Source organism: Nesoenas mayeri (genome assembly GCF_963082525.1).
Source record: "Nesoenas mayeri genome assembly, chromosome: 2".
NCBI classification, from domain to species: domain Eukaryota; kingdom Metazoa; phylum Chordata; class Aves; order Columbiformes; family Columbidae; genus Nesoenas; species Nesoenas mayeri.
The window spans coordinates 46208443-46232738 of NC_137543.1; the positions used below are offsets into that span (position 1 = coordinate 46208443).

General features: G+C 37.0%; 1 protein-coding gene across 1 annotated transcript in view; it reads right to left on the bottom strand.

The window, feature by feature from the left end:
* The window catches only part of ASXL3 (ASXL transcriptional regulator 3), a gene marked incomplete at both ends in the record, with an annotated part of 125007 nt that overhangs the window by 85069 nt on the left and 15642 nt on the right, over positions 1-24296 (bottom strand). Inside the window, one exon of the mRNA XM_080339073.1 lies at positions 15490-15572. Within this exon, the coding sequence (XP_080195199.1) occupies positions 15490-15572 (83 nt within the window). The remainder of the gene's footprint in view (positions 1-15489; positions 15573-24296) is intronic.

Below are 24296 nucleotides of genomic sequence, written 5' to 3' on the forward strand. Positions count from 1 at the left end.
GTAAACCATCATATTAACTTTGCTCATTCTTAAAAACTGACACATGCTGACATGCTGGCCTGCTGGAGTTTGTTACGTTGTACCATTTCAGCCATACCATCCATCTCCCTAAGTAATCGATTTTCCAAATTGGTAAGAAAGTTTGTAATGCTTATTACCATTTCTATGGAAATTTTCACCTGGAAATAATGTATCTATTCTTTGAATGTCAATGCTGAAACCACCAAGGCTGACTTATATTAATACAAGGATTTTACAGTTTTTACTTGATGGAAAGTACTTTCCAGGGTCTTGGTTACCACATACAAGCTCTTCCAGTCAGTTAAAAATGTTTAACTTTGCTGCTAACAGTATTCAGTTAAAGATTCCTCAAGTACCATGGACTCGCTTGGACTTGTTTTCTTCTTATTCTTTCCTCTTATTTTCCTTTGTTTCATTTTCTTCTGTTCTTTCTCTTTCTTTCCCTTTGCTCTCTTTTCCTCTCTTCTTCGCTTTTCCTCTCCTATTCTCTCTCCTGCCTTTCACTTCTCTTTTTCTTCCCCCTTTTTCTTTCTTCTCTCCCTCTGTTCTCCTTCTCCTCCCCCTTCTCTCATGTCCTCTGTGTTCGTTCCTTCTTACTTTTCATTGTCTTCTCTTCCTGTAATTTTTCTGTCTTCTTTCTGCTTTCTTTCTTCCTTCCTTTCTTCTCTTTACATTCTTCCCTCTTTTATCTTTCTTTTCTCCCTTTTATTTTTTCTCTTTTCACTCCTCTTTTATTTTCCTTCTCATTTCTTTCCCCCCTTTTTTTTTCCCCTCTTTTTTCTTCTCTTTTCTGTTTTATTGTTGTTGTTTTGTTTTTTCTGTTTCTTACCTCTTTCCTTCCTCTATCTCCCCTGCTTTCTCTTTCTTTCCTCTTGTGGTGGGTTAGCCTTGGCCAGCAGCCAAATGCCCACCCACCCAACTCACTTCCCCTCCCCAACACAAAACAGGGAGAAAGGGGAATGAAAAAGTTAATGGGCTGCGATAAAGGCAGGGAAATTGCTTACCAGTTACCATAAGAGGCAAAACAGACTCGACGAAAACTGATTTATTTCAAATTAAAATAGATTTGAGTAGAGAGAAACAAAGATTTAAATTAAAAAAAAAATAAATTAAACAGCAGCTCCACACTTTCAGGCTCAACTTTCTTCCTTGACTCCCAGTTCCCCTACTTTCCCCTCACTGGGTGGGTACTGAGGGATGGGAGTTCACAGTCAGTCCATAACAGCTCTTATCTGTCATTACTACTTCCTCACATTTTTGTCTGCTCCAGTGTGGGACATCCATGGGCAACAGCTCCTTCAGAAACAATCTAAATGTTCCAGCGTGGGGTCCTCCACAGGCTGTGGTGTGGATATCTCCTCTGGCGTGGTCCTCCATAGGCCGCAGTGGCATCTCTGCTCTGAGGCCTGGAGCACCTCCTCCCCTCCTTCTTCTTTGGCATTGGTGTTCACACTACTGGTTCACAGCCCCTTTTTTACGCTCCTCTTCTGAGGGCTCATTTTGCCCTTTTTAAAATATGTTACAACAGAGGTGTACAACATATTGGCTGCTAGAGCCGGCTGGAACCAGTTGTGTCCGGCCTCCCCTCACAGAGGCCACGCAGCACCAGCACTTTGTCATGTACACCTCTTCCTTTCTTTCCCTCTTTTCCTTTTCTTTCATTTCCATTTCCTCTCTTTCTAGTCTTCCATCTTCTATCTTCTCTCACTATCTCTTCTTCTCTCTTCCTCTTCTCCCTTTCTCATTCTTCTCTTTCTCACTCTCCTCATTCTCTCTTGCCCTCCCCTCTCTCTCTCCATCCTATAATATCCAACTCCGATAAAAGAATCATACTCCTTTTAAAGCAGAAGTATAAAACAATAATAAACATTTTTATGAAAGAAGAACAACTGAAATAACTAAGTTTCCTTATATTTTTCTTCATTTCTATCCAAAACAAAGAAAGTGTATCATATTAATCCTTACAAAAATCCAGAGAAATCTCCACAGCTTTTTTGAGTTCTTTCTTCTCCCCATTTTCAATTAGGGGATGAATTCTAACTGAAGGAACTTAGAATTTTGAAACTAAATGTTGAATTCTGGGATAATTATGCAAAAGCACCATGTTTGCTTTTAGCATTCAAAAACTGTATCCAATGCAAAAAGAGAAGAAGGAAAATAAAACATACGAGAAGGTTAATTGACCAAAAAAAAAAAAAAAAATCTATGGTATAATGTTAAAGAAAGAATGAAAAGAAACACTCCTTTCCATACAAAAGATTTTTCTCAATATTCTTGTATTTGAAGGGTGATTCAGCATTGAGAATGTTTTACCCAACAACCAATTTAGGCAGAAAAATCAAACTGATGCATAGAATAAGAAAGCTGAGAATAATCACGAATAAAGATTAGATCAAAAAGCAAATTGTTGCTTTCTAGTAATACTTATTCCTACAAAAATACTTCTGTAAGCAAGATGATACTTTCACACTTTACATTAAAATAAATGTAACTACTACAACTTTGCTGACTAATAAGTGTTAATTATGTCCTTAAAATATTTTTGTTAAGAGCTCCTACCTGTAAGGAAAGCCTGAAAATGAGTACAGAATGGGCATCCTGTACCTTTAAAAATATAGCAACATATTATTTATTGTATTGGTTCAAATTAAAATATTTGGGTGAATGTGAAATGTTTAAGTTATACTTGTTGTACATAAGTGAGTTTAACTTGGCAGAACAGCATAGCAAAAGGTTCTTTCCTTCCCTCAAAGGACCAAGTAGATACTTTTTGTGTTTTAACTTAATCCAGCTGTTGCAATTCATGCTATTAGTAAATCTCTGGATTCTTTTTTGATTTACAGCAGCTCATTAAGTCTAGAACAACTTCCTCCTTGCTATATATTCCTAAATCTTTCTTCTCAAAACATTCCCTGCTGCCCCTTATAGGTGATAGTTTTTCTCCTTTGTTATGATTGTAGGGGGCACATATTATTTTGACACAATGATTCCATATTTGATAATGGCTACCTAAAGTATTCAGCAGGTTATAAAACAAAACAAAACAGAACACCTCCAGGTGTATTGGTAACATAAGAAAAAGAAAGGAAGCAATAACGAGTACTAGGGGCCATTTGCAAGAGAAAATAATAACGGTCTAGATTCCACACTTGTTTTATTGTATTTGTAAGTGAAATATAAAAGCATGCAAGTGAAGCTCTTTTAGGAAAAAGAAAGGTACAAAATGGTATATCTTGATAGATTCCTGGTAGCAGATAAACATACCTTAAGCAATGTTATTGAAACATATAAATGATGCATCAGTAGCTATGGATGCCATAAGACACTAAATAAGATAGCTATTTTTGCTTATTTTCTTTAGTAAGTACTACCTTCCAGCAAAAGAGCTACTAGATCACATTTTCCTTTTCTCTTATTACAAATAAAATGAAACCCAAAAGAATTGAGAGAGGGGGAAAATTCATCCTCTTTTTTAGCTATTGAGGGCAAACAGCAAAATAGTTCTTAGGAATCTTTTGAGCTCTTTCCTATAGTCTTTGTTATTGGAATAACTGAGCAACGGATGTATTTGAGTATAATTTTGTGATTTACAATTTTAAACACATATAAGTACATGTGCATGTGTACAAAGCTGAATTTGGGTCTGCAGGTGTATTTATGTGCTCAAGCACATAAACATAGTTCCATACATACAGTATCTAAGTTATTTTACTTATACTTTAAATTGATACATGTGTTTTGCTTCTCAGTTCTCTGTTAATACTGTAAATACTTGTCAGCCACACAATTACTGGTTCTAGCATATAGCTATCATAAAACAGCCTCACTGACAAATGCAAAGTATTGTGACTACAAACAGAAGACAGGAGCTTCCCATGCCACTGAAATAAAATCAGATCCTGCATAAAACATATTTTTCCTTCAAATGATAATACGTAAGCAAGCAAAGTATGTTTAGGCGCTTTTAAAATTCAGTTTTGAAATAAAGACCAGGCACGTAATTTAATTTCATAGTAATTAAGATGACTACCTATGAGACTCAAAAAATAAAAATAGAATTGCTATCAGCTAGCTTAGATAGAAAAGAAATTCATGTATGTAACCAATTTTCTGAACAGTTTTACCTGAACTTTTTCATTGTCCTTGGACAGCAAAATTCTAAGGCTCATTTTGGTCTTGATTCTATAAAAACATACTTCAAAAATTTAAATTATTAATAAATATTCCCCTGCATGTCTATAAGAGAACTAGCAATTTTTTCAGCTCATGTAATGTGATGAAAAAAAAAAAAAAGAGAGAAAATAATAATGTCTGGGTTTTTTCTCCTTCAGTTGAGAAATGGTTTCTTTAAATGTAGACTGAAACACATATCCATATCTTTATAGAAATATAAAGACATCCACAGCAAAACCCTTCCAGAAAATGAATTATTACTAGAAAATGGTGTTTTCCTAGAAAGCCTGACAACATTTTCTTCTTTCACATTCAAGTAAAACATATTTAATTCAGTCTGCCAGAAATGGCTATGCTTCTGCTCTGTGAAAAATATGCTAATGATGAAAATAAGGACTTGACAATTTACTGAATACTAAGCGGAAAATCTGTAATAAATTGCCTGTGTTGTAGCATTCAGTTTAGGCTCTTTTTCCCCAGTTGCTATGGAATAGTAGAAATAGCATAAAAAAAGAGATTATATTATTTTGTGGGATGTTGTGCACATCCCTCAAGACAGAATGCTTAGAAATAAAGACAAAAGTCAGCTGTGGGATAAATGAAATTCAAAGCAGTAATAAATAACAGGTTTAAATACTATTCAATACAGAATACAGAAATATAGAGGAAAAGAGGAAATGCCAAAAAAAATCCCACTCTAAAAAATAAATCTCAATTGACAACTATCAAGTTGAAACCTAGAATAATTCATTTTACACCTACAAGAAAAAGCAGCTTCTTAGGTTACTCAGATGTTGCAACAGAAGCTCATAAATCCATTAAACCAGGCATGTCTTCAAGTTCCCAGCCAGACTCCAATTTTCACTGCAGGTTTTAAGTCTTCAATAGATTAAACTCTTTTCCTAGAAATATTTTACCAGAGTGTTCATTCAAAAGGTGACTCCTTCTAGCTGAAGTCTCCATATTCTGTGTTTGAAAGTTTGATAGATATGGTTGGTCCTGACAGGTTTATGTGTTCAACCACATTTGCCCACATACTTCCTAAAGGAAGAACAGTAGATTCTTCTTGCCTTTTCTAAGCAGAGGAGAGCTGAATGAGGTTGCTGACTGCTCAGCAACAGTTCTTGCATTTTGCCCCTAACCTACATACACTGATATTAAGTTCTATTGCACGTCTTGTTTCTGACTTCTATTTTTAAATAACTAGTTTATTACCTATGTACGTTAATGTTAATATGTGACAGAACAATGAAGGGAAGAGAATACATTATGTCAAATCTGTTCCCTAAAGATGTTTTTGAAAGTTTTGGCTCTGGACAACTATGGACAACTATTACTGGAAAGCTCTTCTGTGTCCTTGCTCTTCAAAAAAGATGCTGTCAAATGAGGCTGATAAAGGTAGTAAAATCAAAGAACATATAAATCTACCTACCTTACACATAATCATGGTTCAGTTTATAGAACTGCGGGCGTATTTTGAATAAAAGAACAGGAAAACACTGTAGACTATGGTAGGTCTCATCTCTTCAGTCATTAAAAAAAAAAAAAGGCTTAAAGTACTACACTATAGGAAACACACTACTCACACACATTTAAAAAAAACAACAAACAACAACAAAAATTACTAAAACAAACAAAAAACCCCACTCCAAACAAACACACCAAATACAGAAACATTAAAGAAAAAAAATCTATAGCATACTTATTTCAATATTGCTAAACAAGGAGTTACACTTTTCTAGGAGAAATGTGGGAAGTCATCATACAACATACTTTACATTAGGATAATGCTACGCATATGGTAACATTAATCTATAATGCAGGAGGTTTCTCTTGTCATCAGCCTGAACTATAATACGTTACCACTTTTCAGTCTCTTTCACCAGTAGTCTACATCGGGAAACACAACACAGGGAAAAGAAAATATAACTTAAATTATTATATTAAACATCAAAATATATTGATAAATGAACAGTTACACTATGGAAAAAAAAGAAAGCCAATGCTGAATTTGTTGACAACTTTAAACTATTTAGTCACAGCTGATGTCCATCTCCTACTTCAAAAGAGTATCCTTTAATAGGAAGTGTTGTCATTACTGTACAAAATAACTAGTAAATCTTATAAGATCATGAGCATCTTCATTAATATCCATTCTTTGTTACATTTAAGTTGTTGGATTTTTGTCTTGTATTAAAAAATGAATATTTTTAATATGGTGTTAACATTACGGAGCTCCTAGTTTCAGTAAATTGGGCTGTGATAAAGAGGACTTGGGTATGCATTCAATGTCAGAACATTTTTGCAATACAGACCTTTGGAAGTTGAAACATGCTTGTCACATCACAAAATTTAACAATCATAACTTTTTTTATTAAAGCTAAAAAATTAACTTTTAAAATTTTCACATTTCCAATGTATTATTATAACTCAAATATCTCATGATCATATGGGCCACTGCCATTTACCAGTAAAATATCAAACAAGTAAAAAAGCAAAGCTTTAAACACTGCACTAGCATAATGTTCTTTGAGAAAAATACAGGTTAGGCTTTGATGGGAGGAGCAGAAACCTAAGTAATTGCAGAAGTAAAATAAAAATATTTTAATAGTACCAAGGAACTGTGTCTCACAGATTAGATTACTGTTTTACCAATCTTTGCAGACATGTTTTGCAGCGCTGCTAAAAGATGTAAAGCAAACAACTTTGTGGTAGAACTTAAAAACAAAACAAAAAACCACATTATATTTCCTATTACTTCCATGAAAGGTGGGAAGATGTTTACAATATATGTTTTAGCACCTGGACACAGAGAATTCATGTACCAAATGGAAAACTGAAGTAATGAACACTATATGAACAAAAATGTATCTGGAAAAGTAACAGTAACATAATAATCTTTTAAAAAAAGAGAACAGACTGTTCTGAAATCTCAGTTCACCTAAACATATAGGAATAGACTTCAACATGATGACAAAGCAATGGCACAATACAAAAGGGAAGCCATATGAACTTTTCTAAACTGTTGTAAATCATCTCTTGAAGGTACCAGACATGACAAAATTATGGAACTGTGTTGGGCTTTTTTTTTTCCTTCATAATTGGTCCTGGCACCAATCTAAAGGAGAAAGTTTGGTTGGTCCTGAGCCAGAATGAGAAATAAATACTGAAATCTAGGATGTCCACATTGTATTACTTAAGAAAATTGCAGGCAAATAGAATGGTCAAATGAATTGAGTTTTAGTTCTCATACATGGGAAGGGAAAAAGGACGACAGCAGACTGAGGTAGCTGGAGACCATGGGACTGGTGACCCAGTTTGAGAAAGAGGGAAGATTCATGTAGCAGAAACTCTTGGGACAAGGGATTGCATGTAGACAGGAATGAGCAGAGATCCTGCACCAGCAACACCAATTTACTGGACAGGATATACGGAGCAGAGGACCAGGTCGTATTCTCAGCTCTGCATTCAGCTTTGAAAAATATTACTTTGCTTCTGTCTCCACTCTCTTTTTACATATGTTCAATTAATATTCTTCACAGTAAGAAGAGTATCCTCCAAAGTCATACTTTAAAGGTTCTTATGGTTTACATTGTACCAAATATCATAATATATATTTTCAGAATTAAATCCACACCTTTATAAAATTAACAAAGGAATTTGCACCCGTGACACAGACATGATTTTTTTAGCCTCTCCGTAACAGCTGTGACACCTGTTTCTACATGCATTTAAAATAAATTAAAAAAAAAAAAAAAAAAGGTAGTTAAATATCTTCTACTGAAATATATCTTTTATAGGTATAAACAATGGAAGAAGCACCATCACTAATAAATAAAAACCCTGTTGTCTTTGCAATTAGCTGAGGCAAAATATTTAAGGTTTTTTTGTTTTATATCTGTTTTGTTAGCACCCAAAACCAGTTTTCCAAATCAGTATAAAGATGGCATTACCACTGTACAGACATAAGCAAGCTAGCTTTAAACTAACAGTAGGGTAATCACCATGCAGCAACATGGAATCACAAATTAACAACCCTGCTTTTAGGCTGGAGTTAATAACACAGTTCTTTTAGGGCTACATCACTACCAAAAACTGAAATCATTATCACAGAACTGATGTGGGTGTGATTATGCAAGTTACAGTTCCAACGCTGGAATGCAATAATGTAGTTTTTACCAGGTTAGACGGCACTGTGGTGTAAAAACTCCAGGAATGCCCAGGCAAGAAGGAGCAAGCCTGAGATTTTCAGCTGATGAATTTGCCGCTATCACAACTGCCTACAAAATTAGGTGGTTTGTTGTTACACTGGGAAGAACAGCATTTCAAAGAAGGGTCTGAAGTGAGTTTATGCAGAAAGACAGGTTGTACTGAAAGTTTGTTTCTTTCACTGCTCTACGGCCAAAAGCCACATCTGCAGAGGCATAAAAATCAACCTAATAATGCCGGGCAAAAGAATGCGAATAGCTTTCTCTCTCTCTTCCCATCAAGGCTTCCTTTCGGTCCGTTGCAGGGAATAACTACCTTCAAGACAAAATAATGCACTCCTTCAGCTGAAGAGACTCCCAAATAAATTCTATGAGACATATGCAACCACAGAAGGCTCTTAACTGTCTGTGCTCTTCCGTTAACAACCAGAGCCTTAAGACAAAATCTGTGGTTCTTTCAGTTAATTTTTTAAGAGCTTTGGTTATTGAAGGGCATTTGCCACTTTTTTTTTAAGTGGAAGATAGAAACTGACTAGTTAAGAATTATGAATCACAATGACATCTTGGAATTAATTTACGGAGAAAGGAAGTAAAAATTTCTCTGTCTACATGCATACACAATAAAACAAGGAACTTGAAAACGATAAGCAAAAGAAGACAGTTGCGAACTCATTTAGCCTATTTACAGAAACAGCAGCATTCAGAACACGTTTTATTTTTAAGTCAATAGCTCTAAGGATGAAGTATGCAAAGGCTTAAAGAGACACTGTCAAAAAGATTAAAGGATTCAGAAATGACGGTAATATTTTCAGTAGTACCATCTCACTCCAGTGCTAAAGACAGACCCTGCACAGATCAAGTGTTTTATTCCATTGATGACTCTGCTCAGCACTTCAAAGTGGGTTTAATTCTGCAATAGCTAACCCACTAGTTCAATATTTCTGCACAAGAGCGTAAATCTAGCAGAAGTATGTTCAGATACTTTTCAGGTCATACTTTGCTGTTTTGCTAGGCTCAAAAGACTTAATGTATTATGATATCATTCATGACAGATATTATCAACACTGTGGAGTGTGGAACAGCATAACTGCCAGTGCCAGTGGCAAGCATCTTTTCTTAGTCTTCTGAAAGACTACTGTCACAACAGTAAATCAATAGATAGCTTAATCTTGCAGAGCAAGAGACAAAATATGCAGAGCAAAAAAGGAGGAGGAGTTAGGACTGATGGTGTGATTCTCATGGTTTAAATGAAGATCAACAAAGAAACATTAAGAGAAAGAAGTCTAAGATTCCTACTGGAAAATGAAAAAACGGAATGAGATGAAGGGATTTTTAAAAAAAATCTCTTCTGTGAATTACCTGAACAGAATAATCAAAGTTACTTGACAGTACAGAGGGGTCAATTACTCTAGCTGAACAGCAGAATACCATGAAATTATCCGTTCCAGGGTTCACAGGCCTCAGTTTAATGGAAGAGGAAACTAAATAGCTAGCATAGATGTGGGCAAAAGTTGCACTCAAAAAAATTAAACATTGCTTGCCGCCTTTTGAAAGTTTATTGGCTTTTAGCTTATGCTGAGAATCTTTGGCTTTAATCTTATCCAGACAAATCAATTTCACAGCCTCACCAGGAAAAGCAGAAAGGGAACTACAGAAAGCCAAGACATAATGTAGGGTTATTAGCATAAAACGTTTATCATAATCTGGCTGGATCTTCTCCCCTAGTGCTCAAACAATATATATGGCCCAAGTACAGCATACTGACCTAAAAAAAATTGATAGAAAAATACAGATCAAGGGATATGCTAGTTCATTCCCCTAGTTCAAGGCAGGATCAACCCAATCTACATAATTCCTGACAGGCACATATCTAAATTGTTTCTAGAGAGATCTAGAGATCTCTCATGTCTCCCCCACAGCTCACGGCAGAAATCAATTGTATGTGTTAGGAAAAATAATAATCTTTGTACTATCTAATCAGAATCTTTTTTTGCTACAACTTAAAAGCTTTATTTCTTGTCCTGTCCATGTCAGACATACAGAGTAACTTATTCACTTACATTTCTCCTATATTTTATGTATTGGAAGACTTAGTAGGTGTAAATTCTCTCCCTTAATCCAAATACATAATTCATACCAACTTCTGTCTTATTTTTATCTCCCTGATAATTTTAAGCAGTTTTCAAGAGGTCCTATCCTTCATGAAGGTGTGTGTAGTGCCTCAAACAGAAAGGAACAGATGAGGTTATTCCTGGTGGTCCTACAGGCAATCTGCAGGTAATGACAGAAGAGGTCAAAAGCAATGATGGTACTAGGGACAGAGTTAAATATAGCAAGAAACCAGGAAAATTAGAGAAAGAAGCTTTTTTCTGTGAGAATCAGCAAAAATTTTTAAAACACGTGACCTATTTAAATATCCCCATTATGGCCATGCAGGCTTCTCTTGGGAAAAGAAAGACACAGGGACAGAAAAGCATCTGGCAAGTTTCTAGGACTGTGTTAGGAACAAAAATCCTTGAACAGAAGATGTAAAAAGCCATTAGGAAGAAAGGCAGCACTAGGTTTCACTTGAACTAGCAGGGAAGAAGCAGCTGAAAACATTAAGCATTCCTGAAGGGATAATTCTTCATTTTTAAGAAAATAAGGAAGAACACAAAAAGAAGAAAATGTGCTTCAGGAAATTAAAACTTTAGCAAACTCACCCACCCACCAAGTACAAAGACATTTCTGTTAGCACACCAACAGATAGGAAACTGCCTTGCTCTTCCATGAAATCACAGAATCACAGAATGTCCGGACTTGGAAGGGACCCACAAAGATCACTGGGTCCAACTCCTGTCCCTACATATGACAAGCACACAGTTCATCACACCATGTGCCTGAGGGTGTTGTCCAGTCTCTTCTTGAACGCTGTCAGGAAATGAAAGGGGGGGACTGAGCACTTACAGCAAAAGCATGGGAGTGCTAGTGCCTTTTCTTTGTTGATCTCTAATTAGAAAGGTGTCTAGGATTAGACAGCTACTAAAACCAACACTAGGAACAAATATGGAAAAAAAATTATTAGATTATAATTAGGTAAATTGATGTTCTCAAAACAGTTAAATCTGTTGAAATTCACCATAAAGTATTCAGAGCTGACTGGACCAGTTTCAAAATTATCATAGTCATTTCTGAGAATATGTAAAGGTCAGCAGTGATTCCAAAAGACTGGAAAACATCTAGTGATGAGCTTTAAAAATATGAAAAAGGCAGGGCCAAGGAGGTAAAGATGCAACAACTGAATTTCTATTCCCCCAAAACAGGGAATAAAAATTATTTAGAAGTATTTAACAGATAAGAAGTTGAGATGAGTAATATATAGGCCTTTCAAGAACAAGTTTCTTCAAATCTATCAAAATATTCTTTATCACATAGTGGCAGACGCTGTAGTTACAGAAGCAGCAGTAAAAATCATGTAGCCTGAATTAATGAGTCTTTGGACATTGTTTCTCATGGGACTTTCATAAGCAAAGAATAGAAATATAATGCTGCAAAAGGAAACAAGTTCTAATCAGCAGATGACACTAAACTTGAAAGGCCTGCATGCACGTTGAAAGACAAGACTACACGTTAAAGCAATCTTAATAAATTTGAGAAACAGCCTGCAGAAGACCTGAATACAATTCACTAAGGGGAATTTTAGATCTCAACAGGAAAAAGTAACAGCACACATACAAGACGGAGAACAACTAGAGAGGCAGCAGCACAGTGGAAAAGCAGCACTGAGGCCAGAGTGGATCATACTGACTAGTCACCTGTGTCACACCCCCAAAATCAGCAAAATCTCATGCTGGGATGCATAACCAGCAGGTTGCAAGTCTAGAAATTTACAATGGGACAGGGAATTATCTTCAAAATAACAGGACAGTGCTAGGAAGGAAAATGCAGAGCACTGTGCACTGGAGTGAGCTGCTGTCTGTCTTCTTTGTAAAGAGATTTCCGTGTCCAGGACTGTTGGCCTGACACTGTTCACTACGAGCACAGGCATAAGTACTTTCCCTCCTTCCTCTCCACCCCCTGGAAGAAAACCATATGTTTTCTACATCCCAGAAAGGTTTGCCTTAAAAGTTTTTACTCCTTGTAGGTAGTAGAAGAACTCCCTGCCTGCTGACCACTTTACAACCATCATAACAAGAAGGATACTTGAAAAACAAAATTGAGCTGTACATCCCACCAAGATATAGGAAACCAGCTAGGTGTATAACCTCTCACAAAACATGTAAGATTTTGTTTTAATTTCTAACATATATGTGATTTGTAACTTTGGAATTTTCCTCCTATTGTATTTAATTATTTGAGTAATTAAAAAAAAAAAAACCGCATGTGCTTCTTGATGTCTTTATTGCAAACAAAGAAAAGAAGAGGCTGAATAGTCTTACAGTGTCTTTTTAAAGATAACATATAATGACAATGAGATTGCTGAAAATCATGTGTTGTTCATTTAGATTTACTACCACAGCAAAAGGTTTAGATTAATTAATGCTGCAATATATTTGAAAAATGACTAAGCCAATTAATCTCATTCATCCATAAATGGAACAGTAGAGAGGAAAATTTTTTAAGAATTTCATTTAGGATTGCCAAGGTTTTACCAACAATGTTAATCAGTATAAAGGAATAAGTATATTACAGAAGTAACATATTGCTGGTACAAGTTCAGACTTGAATAATGCACAAATCAGTACAGAATAAAATATGTTAGTGCAATTCTACTGCTTATGACCAGGTGACTGCACATCATAAATTTACAAGCCTTGCTCATCTTAGTTGGCTGCAGCATAAAGACCAGAAAAGATCACACTTAATAACGGCAAAGGTACCATACTGGCCGAAAGGTACTGAAAGAAATTGCAAAGCTGGATGAAGCAAAAAGGAGACTTCAAATCCAAGGACTATGAAATCAAAACATTATTTACGCACTGAGGCCCAATCAACAAATAGGTGTATGAGGTCAAATACTTCATCAGCTCTTATGAACAGTTAGGCACTCGGACAACTCTGCAGGTTTGTGCCTCATCAACACCAAAATGCAGAAGAAACACAACTTTTACATTAAATCTGAAGTTGAAGGACAATACAAATGCTTTAAAAATATCAATACAGAATCATTTTTTTTTTGTTTTTATAATTGCAGAATTTAGAATTTTTAGGCTAATCAGTTTAGGATGACCTAGCCTATAACATGTTTTAAGTAAGGAGTAAAAAACATTGAACTTTATCCCTCTCAGTTATCTAGATACTCATGACCACATGTGGCATCCTGCAATCTACTACACATACTTGCACATACCACACCATGAATAAAAATCAAAATGAATCTGATTTTCCTCCCTATTTCCCTGCAATTCTCAGTTTCTTAGTAAGAGAAGAAAGATCTAGCTTTGAAAATCCTCAAAGGAGTTTTTGCAGCAATTAAAAAGTCTTCCATTTTTTCTATATTTAAATCATTATAATGCTGCCTTCGCTCTCTCCCATAGGTTTTCCACACAAAATTTGATTTATGCACTGTTCACGGAAACAGAAATTTTTAAAAATTACAAAGAAATGCTATTATCAGGCATGTGAGCCTCTCCCACACAGTTGTCTCATATCACAAGACATAAGAAGAAGAAAGCCATCTATTTACTGCTGTGAGAAACAGTATCTTAATAAAAACAGATTTTCAAAGTTGGGTTTTCTTGCATTTTTGTCGTTTTTTATGCAAATTCTTGCTGCATAACATGTTTGGACACTCATTTTCAAAAGTGTTCAAGCTCTTATTTCCTCGGCATCATTGCCAAATATACTTGAAACAATTTCTTGACAGGAGCTAAAGCATTTTATATTTGTAAAAGGTAGCAAATTCAACTTCGTCTTGCATACCATCTCTTTTGCCATTTTACCAAAATACAGCTATTATAAGCATTTTATGAGGCTACCAACAAAGCAGTGCATGGTTAAGGAATGCAAATGATCATGCAGAATGTTCTGTTTCTTAGGAACTACAGTGAATTCAGTAAAAATATGTCCTATGGTTACTTCTGGTTCACCAGAGTAAACTCCGCAGTAACAGATACAATGTGTTACTTGCCTATACAGGCTCTAAAGCTGTCTTTTCCTAGATTTCAGGTTCCACATTAAATTAATATAATCAAAATACAAGCGGATGTCTCCCTTTGCACTGAAACAGCAACAAGTTTTAAAACAATTTATTAGAATAGAAAATTTTTACTGTAACATTTGGGGAAGAGGAAACTGTATCTTATAGGAGATCCCTGACAACCAACCAGTTTTTCCTTAACTTATTTTACTTCCTGCCCAAGTTTCCATCTGCAGATCACTAGAAGACCTACCAAGTATTTAGTATTCACCTTTGAGGAACAAGAAGCTGCACACTCATCTGAACGAGAAGCCAATGGAAGACAGCTGTTGATTTCCACAGGCTTTGGATAACCAACCTATCCTCTAGCAGCTCAACAATTATAGTTGAAATCTGCATCCAAAATGTACTGTTAATAAGTAACTCGGTATTCAACCACTGTAGCCACACAGACCAGCTGCCAGTGTTCAAACACCCCTTCTCCTTCCATTCCCAATTCTTTATCGGCACAATCCATTACCACAGGCAACACCAATATGTCATAACAGTGATTTAAGTGTCAGACCACAAACTCAACTGAGAGAAGGAATGTGTCTAGCTCCACCTCACTCCTGCTCTGGGCACACGGTGGCAGAAGCAACCCAGTTGTCCAGATCCACACCTTAAGCAAAAATGAGATGTAGCACTGGGCTCGCTGAGCAGACCTCACTGTCTTTCTAAAGACAGGCCATTGGACTAGAGCTGGCCCACATACTCCTTTTGGAAGGTACAAAGTTAAGCAAGCCAGTCAATAACCATTTGAAAAGCCCTGAACTAACAAACGAACAAAACCCATCAGCTTTATTTCCCACTTTGGTACTGGAAATCAATTCAGCCATTATACAGCACATTATGTTTTGTAAAGATTATATACCATTCCTAGATTGTTTTCAAAGAGACAGCAAAAATATAGAACATAGAAACACTGACCTTGTTTCTTTTAACCCTTCTTTCTGAATGACTTCCAGTATTTGTTTTGCAGTCATTGGTGAGTTGGGGTACTTTTCCAATGCCTGAAAAGAAATAATAAATGTGTAAGTGATAAGACACAGCTGTTCTGTGAATCTGAAAGGTTATGCAATCATGCAGTTTTATGTAGCCATTTGTGAAAGGCAGAGAACTGTAGTGTTGCAACTGGAGTCCTCTGTCTGTTAGAAGGCTACATACAATCCAGGAAAATGCAGCAACAATAAGATTTACTTGCTGCTTTTGTGCATCATCTGCTACATCTGCCTGGGAAAAATTCTTACCAGGTTCCAAATAAAAGAAACAGGCACGTAATTTTATGACACAACAATGGAGTTCCTCTCAGGCAGGAGGGGGAAAAAAAAAAAAAAAGAAGAAAAAAAAAAGAGATAGCTAGTCTTCTCTTTTGATTTGTGTTACTTTAGAACTATTTGAGGTCATTTGAATATTCTACACTTAGGTTTTTTCATGACCTCAGGAACGAAACTGGCTAAAACCTTCCATTTGTAGAACAGGAACTACTGTGAGAATTGACTCAAATAGGTTTCAATTTTAAAATGCTATTTGTTTCTAAAAACAATGAAAAATGAAGTAGTCAGAACAGTCACAGCACACAAGATGCTACATGACAGGGTGCAGTATTTTTTTTTCCAGTTCAGCTCAGTTTTCCACTCCTTTGCCTTTTCCAATTTAGCCCAAAGTAACCCACTCCTCTTTCCACATACAACCATCTTGTACAGATTTTTCTGGTTTTCCACTTCCTTTTTGTCCCCATCAGTTTTAAGCTGCTAAACAAACAGCCACTCTCTTGCTCATGTAAAGTGCCAGACTGACAGGCCTGCAAAATAAAACCTTTCAATCAGCAGTATAAGGTGCAGCATGGGCCACGGCAATCAAGCTTCCCAGAGCATTTTGCTAACATATCTCAGCCAGAACTTACGTTTCTACCCTAGGTAAATAAGAAATCAGTTTGGTCTCCAAATTCATCCAGTCCTGAGCGTTTCTCTAGTAGTTACCAAATGATGGCAATTGTGAAAGTACCTCCTACTGTTTGGATATCTGCCCACTAGGAACTAGAGACACCACCATGTCGTATCATGCAAGTCATCAAACTGTGAAGGGTGCTAGCCAGGGCTGTAATTCAAGCAGCTCACCTAAAGCCAACACCTCACTACAACTTGAACAGCTCAGCCCTCTCCTGCCACTTTATAGTTCTGATTTGTTGCCTGTTCTTCCCTTTCGCAGCCAAAACACAGCTTACCAAATCCTTTGGTTCTTTATTACAGGTGAGCTTTCTACCCTTTATCTTTCAGTTCCACACAGGAAAATGCAGAAGTGAAGGCTGTGCTAGAAAGGTCTGGGAGCTGAACTGAGCTTATCTCAGGTACATCAATAGGCAAGATTCAGAAGGGACTCATCAGGAAAGGAAAACCAAAATGTGATTTGAAAGGAGAAAGAAGAGGGAGTAGGAAAGAGTACGGCAATGAGTAAGGATGGAAGAAACTGCACAGAGCTGGGAAAAGGGCCATTGCACAGCAAGGGAAATGATATGATTTATTAGTGACAGAACCACAATGACACACTGGAAAAATGACAATGTGTATAGAGATTGAGACTAGTATGAGAAAAGATTAACAGTGCGACGAGACAAAAATGGAAACTTTAACCTTCGGAAAGAAGACAAGGTAAAATGACAATATACCAAAAATAAAGGAAAAACAAAACAAAACAAAAAACCAAGAGAATGAAACTAAGAACATTCCAGAGGGCAAACTGGAAAGGACAGAAGAGGAAACTACACTGTACTGGACACGGCTATGAAGGAAACTGTGTGCACTTGAAAGTGGGGTTACTCACTGTGGAGGATTCCCTGTTTCTCTTCCTGAGTACAGGCCCCTCAGCACACCTGGGCAGCTCCTCCCTGCAATTAAGAAAATTTGGGTAGCCCTGTCCCCTTCTCTATGACATCACATCCTACTCTATAAAGTAAGTAAAAATGCCAAGTATTACCACGTGAGTTTGACAATAATGGGAAGGAAACAATAAAGCTATGTAAACATCAGAAGTCACCCTGTTCTGGACAATGGGAGAAGGGAGAGCAGTTTGTGCTGAGGAAGCTGCACTGAACTGGTTGTGAGAACAATGGCCAGACATAGGGATATGGGAGATCATCTTCACCAAACAACAATGAAACCAACAATCAGGATGCATAACACCACTACAGAAAGTTTAATCAAACCCACAAGGCAGATTTCAAATATCACAGTATGAAGTGAACACACTCAGGGTATAATGACCATCTGAAATGCAGAGTATGTGAGACAGGCTGAAAGTGCTGGAGCAAACAATTGCCCATTGTGTGTACTCATTTTACACTGGACATGCAACGTGGGCTGCAGTTCATATACCCTATGAATTTAATTCTGTTCATCTAACCCTTTAAACCCTTTGAAGCCTGTGTTAAAGAACTGTTCATACCCTAACTGAAAAGCATTAATTCTCCAATTCAAACACTGCTTAAGTTAAAAATGCTGTTATTGTGCACCTGATTAAGTTTTCTTTATCAGAACAAAGACTAATTTAGCAGAGAACCTCAATAAAGATGTTTATTTCTGCTCCTCCCCACACGCTGGCGTTCATTGTGTCGCCCCTCCCCAGTTTTAACCTAACCACTTATCACAGTAAGAAAATAAAAATAATTGCTTGTAAAAACGTTTTAATGATAGTCTCAGTTTCTTCTCCCAGTTATGGAAAAGAGCATTAGAATATTATTTAAGAGCCTGTGAGATAATGAATACACCGAACTGATAACTGCACTAGTGTCTCTTGCCTCTGTATCTCACCACTAACACTGCTAAAAGCCCACAATCCCGTTTGCATTTCTAAAACTTAAAAGAATAATATTAGAAATTAAAACTAATTCCTAACTGTGCCTTAAGGCAAACTGAATACTAAACTGCAGTAGCATAGTTAAGTCATAGACTTCTTGGTCATAAAAAGTAACACACATCAGAGGAGGAAGCCTTTATCTGTTTAAAATATCTTTCTCCTTCCTCCCACTCCATCCACCAACACTTGTATCGTATATGACCAGTGATTAATAATGCTGAAATTAAAACATGCTAAAGTACTGTCATGAAGAGTATGATTGTTTTGATGTATTTTCTTAAGAAGGACAAGGGCAGAAGAATGGTTTGCACTGACTGCAATCTCTATCACAGAGGATCAAATATGCTCTATTTATTCCTGCCATTCAACCACAGCCTTAAAAAGAGCCAGCCAATAAATAACTGAGACAAATACCTTGATATCCATCAGGACAATCTGGAAGACAACAGAAGAAGTCATTGCACCGAACACATTCTTGGTGTTCATTCAAACGCTGGTTAATGGCTCAAAGAGAAGACCAAGAGATCCTACCAAGCACAGTGGAAATCAAACCTCCCAGCAAATGGTAGCGGCCTGACAAATTGTTAGGTTTGTATCACCTGCATGTATAAACCCACAGTTTCTGGGATACTAAATAATTACACAGATGCCACAAGCACATACGTTCCCAGTTTCATTGGACAAGGCATGTCAGTTATATGGGACAAGAAGAAATCCAAATTTCTTTTCTCACCATGGCATCTATCATCTGTGCATAAACAACTGCTCAAAAAAATCAGTTGCCACACTGGGGAAAAAACACTTTCCAGTGAACCATTCACAAGAATGCTCTAGAGCAGAGTCAAGACTGTCAGCTTTGCATAAGAGAAATCCTGAATGCTCTGCTCACCTCAAAAATCAGAAGAGAACCTCTATATAATTGATGGAATAATTAGTTTAATCTATATACACAGCCACTTTGTGACTACCTGAATGAGACCTGCTCAATTGTTTGCATTTCAGCCACTAGAGGGAACACAAGCAGAGGGCCAGCATGGAGAAAGGCAACTCAGCAAGTCGGCCTTCCTGCCACCCACCACCATTCCTGCAGAAAGTGGGAAGCTTTGCCAGAGAAGCAGCCACTACTCCTGCAGTTATTACGCTGACAGAAAATGTTTCTTCTAAAAAAGAACCAAGAGTGGTGTGATAATGTGCTGTGGTCCAAAAGCAGCAGGCAGATCAGGCTGGTGGACTGAGGCTGACAGAGCACAGTTAGCGGGAACCAGCCAGAGCCTCTTGCATTTCTGGAAGGTGCCTGTGGGAATCTGAAGGTCAGGCAGCTGACAAAAAATCAGGATTTTATCACGTCTGCTTGGTCAAACTATAGGCAGAGCCACTACTCACAAACCGAAGCAATTCTCTTTAGAACGTTATTTAAATAATTCAGGAAGAGAAAGAGGAACAGCACACAGTTATTGCCAGCGCTCCCACTCAAGTCAGGCTGAACTGCACAATAGACAATCTTTACTGCCCAAAGACAGCAGGATGAATAAAAGAACAGAAAAATATATTTTCTGCTTAGGAGAAGGAAAGTTATTGTATTTTCTAGCCACCCATTACCAAATAAATGAATTGAAAGTTGGAGTCTCAAACAGGGTACAAGAACAGCGTGCTGGAAAAAATCCAGCATTGTCTTTTCCAGCTGCTTGTGTGAGGTTAACAGAAGGACTGACTTCTATTGTGGGAAATGCCCCACTCGAATCTTTTGTATTCATTTTTGATTAACGGCTGTAGTCATCAGGGAATTATCAGCAGCCCAGTAAAAGTTCAAAGCCCTTTGTGTGAAGAAAGATGAGTAAATGGTTTGGAGAGGAGGGCAGGGTAGGGTAGAGAGTGGGGAAAGAAAGGAAGTTGTAGAGATGTATGAAGAGGAGAAAACGGCAAGATGGAGAGGAGGGATGGTACGTGATATAGGAAAAAGCGAAAAGAGGGATAAAAATAAGTAGGGAAGATGCACTATAACCTATTTTAACATAAGTTCTCAAATAGATATTCATGGAGCTCTTGCTGATGGTAATTAAGAGAAAGGTAAAGAGTCGTTTCCTACTACTAAAATATTAAAAGGAGTTGAAATGGGAGTAATAATTCTCCTGGTAGGACTTTTGTCTTTGAGCAGTTGCAGTTACAATAAGGAAGTTATAAAATCTGAGTAGAAGGAGGTGCATTTCATAAAACATGTCTTTCACAGGATGCTCCATGTTATGAATTTGTCTCTGTAATCCATGCATCATTGCAGATAAGAAAGAAAAGTAAAATCAAGAAACAAAAGGAACAAAGACATAACACAAACAAGAAAGCAATACGTAAAAATACCTAAACCTGCTGAAATACATAAAAATAAGTTTTAACATCAGTTAAATGTGGACTAGCAAGCATGCAGCTTTTTTAGGTGCAGGTCTACTGAACTGTAGAGCTCAAATGGTTTAAAGTACACTCAAAAAACATTTTTTCCCCTGGCCTCTTCCATTAAAAAGCACTTAACAGTTCCTTTAGCATGAACTATAGGGAGCAACTGGGAGAGCATTTCCTGCAAGAGAATTTCTACTACAGAATTTGTTTGCAAGTCAGTCTGAAACCACCTAGCTTTGCTAACCTGCCAGACATGTAAGGTATTATCAATTATCAAATATTGAATGAAATAAAAGAGAAAGAAGCTGAGTGGGGTTTTTTCTTCATTCCCTTAGTTTGACTGGCTGGTTTGAGGCTTGTTCTGAGATTTCTGGACACTCCTATTGTTCTTTTTTAAATGTATTTATAATGTCATATTTTAAACTGATAGAAAGGTAGCAACAGTGCTTTGGAAATTCCAGATAAACTGTACACTTGACATTTTGAATTCAAAAGAAATTTGATTACAATTCAGTTAAATATACAATTGTGTTATTCTTTTAAAAGGCACAAGCTCTAGCAGCAACAACATCTTGCCATTGCTAGTGTCCTCATACATCACACCAGAAAACGTGAAGTTTTCAACCCTAAACAACTGACTTATACTAACTTATTGATCTGGTCTGACATCCTGAAACAAAAGGAAAGGTTTGTATTTCTTTCCTTACTAATGCAGTCAGCCTGTCTGAGCAACCAAGAACTTTCATTTATAGGCTCTGTCAGCACAGATCCATAAACACCTTGGTGACAGTAACAGGATGAACCTGGTGAGCACACAGAATCCTATCAGATTTCTGTAAGATCAGGATCAAAGATATACACCCCAGTAAGCAGGATGTCAAACTTGCTACCCTGGTATGGGTTCCATTATTAGCAGCAGGAGTACTAGTGATTACTCCAGTTCAAGCGATGGAGCATCCAGATTCTCAGGATAACTCCTCAATTCTGACAGTGCTGTCCAGCCTCCAGACTTTTGGTTAGCCATGCAAGCCATACCTCTTCTTGCTATCACAATACCCCATTGCCTCTCTGCCCAGCCTTTCTCTACTCTCAAAGTGATACTCTCATCTTTTGAGGTGTTTCAACACTTCTAACTTCCTTATCTTCCACCTTTCCCCATTCCTGCTGAAATACCTTTCTTCCCCTGTCCTTACCACAGTACACTCCCACAATACATTCCTGCATCCCCTACCTCCTGAAATATCAGCACATCCGTACAGATGCGGTTCATGGACATGGGTTCCCCCAAGCCCATGCTCAGGTACAGAAGTGCTGCCTAGGTAGTCAATACTGAATAGGTAGCTAGCAGCATGCCGTAGCTCTTAGATGCTGACAGGAAAAATTGCATTGTGAACTTCCTGTGGCTTATAGACCATATTCTCTGCCTATTTAGTTTAGAGTAGAAGTTTCAATTTCTGTATCAGTGCAACCAGCTGAAAAATATGGGTCAAAGCTGTTTACAACTATGAATCATTATTCCAGAGAAGGGGCCAGGAGCAAAACACAGCTCTGCCACCCAAACACATTACTGAAATCCGCAGTCATTCAGGGATCACACAGGCGATGATCATGAAATGCCTTTAATTCCAGCAGGGATAAAAATTCTCCTTTGGCATCTACCCCTGTAGAAAATGAAGAGAGGCCATGCTTAGGTGACTGGAACTAATGGAGCAGAATGGATATGAGTGTTCTGTCAGCTGACTCTATATTACAGGTAACAGAGGAAAGAACTTCCACCAGTGTGAATATATATGTCACTGCTAAGGGAAAAAGAAAAAAAATACTAAGAAACACCAAACCCCAACCATATTTGCTTCCATATATGCTGTTTTCTCTATTGAAAGCTGACAGAGATTTGTTTTTTTCCTAAGACACTGGAAGGTTTGCTGTATAATTTATGTTTCAGCATAACAACAAAAAAAAATATGAAGAGTAAAACTTCTCAGAAAAAAAATCAACAGAGAGAATGGGTATGTGTTTGTGTTAAAAGCCTTCATCACTTAATTTCCTCAGGCAAATGTAATGTGTAAGGGTTACTTATAATGTGAGAAATAAAATTCCTACTGGCTACTCTCTGAATGTGCCAAATTTAACAGGAGGTGACAGTTATGCCAGTTTTCTTGCCATTGCTTTACTATCAGAGCTTATCTTGTTAGACAGTGTCCTATAGATATAAACCTACGGTTTCCAGAAGGCAAAAAAAAAAAAAAAAAGGCAAAACCAAACCAAACAAACAAAAAGCAGGGGGGGGGGGGAGAACACAGAACACAAAATACTTTAAACTATACATGCTACCTCAATATTCTTACATATTAGATTTGGCCATTATAAGTATTTCATGGAAGTAAAAATCACTGACTAAGAGGGTCAGATAAGTTTCATGCTGTAGCTGACATTGACTCCATTGATACACTCTGAACATATTTTACCAATCATAAAGCACTTCTATTTATGTTACTAAAATGTGGTTTACGACAGCAAACATAAAAATAAAACTGTAAAAATTATACTTCCATTTTAATTCTCTCAGATGGTAGAAAACTACCTCATGAAATATACAGCACATTTGGATGCTTACATGAAAGGCCAGTGTAAGTCACATTGATCCTCCTAACCTCACAAGGGAAGTCCATAAACTTCACAATTCAGTTGTTTATTCCTCACTCAGAGGATGATACACAGCATCAACTCCCTTCAAATTAATAAGAAAGCTGAGATGCAGAAAATTACTAAGAATATTTCTTAGTAATTTTATCCCAGAAGGACCAGAATGTGTCTAGCGTATGGAAAACCTGGAAAGAAATTCTTGAGAGGTGTACAGTAGGTGATAAAGCTGGAAAAATTAAAAATCTCTTGCAATCATAGACACAATAAAAAGCCACCTTCAGTTCCTTGAGCCCACCTGTTCAAGCACTGGAGGCAAAATGGAAAACAGAAATCTCCACAAAATTAAAAATTATGAAACCTTTGGGTTTGGTCTGGGGTTTGGTTTGGTGGTTGCATTTTGGTTTGGTTTTGTTTGGTTATGTGGGGTTTTTTTGTTTGTCTTGATTTTGGTTTTGATGGGGTGGGGGCAGGGGAGGGGGGTAGAGCTGTTTGTTGTTTTAAATAGGAGTCTTACTCTTTCTTGTCAGAACAGACAACACAAAAGAGTCTTAAAAGTCTTTGGGTGTTATGCAGTTTCTTCCTTCCAAACCTTGCACAATTATTTCACATCAGTTTTCATTAGTCTGAATCATGACATCATTGTGTACAGAAGAGAGTTCACTGGCACAATCCAGATCTACTGCTTAAATTGCTCTGAGAGCAGATATGATAAGTCACGGTTTTGAACTAAAGAAATACAGCCTTCTCATAGAATGTGCAAAGAGAGAATTCTTTTGTTAGCTGTCAGTGGGATTTTGCTATCTCTGTTAAATATATAATGGTTAGTGTCATAACAAAGATCAGCCATC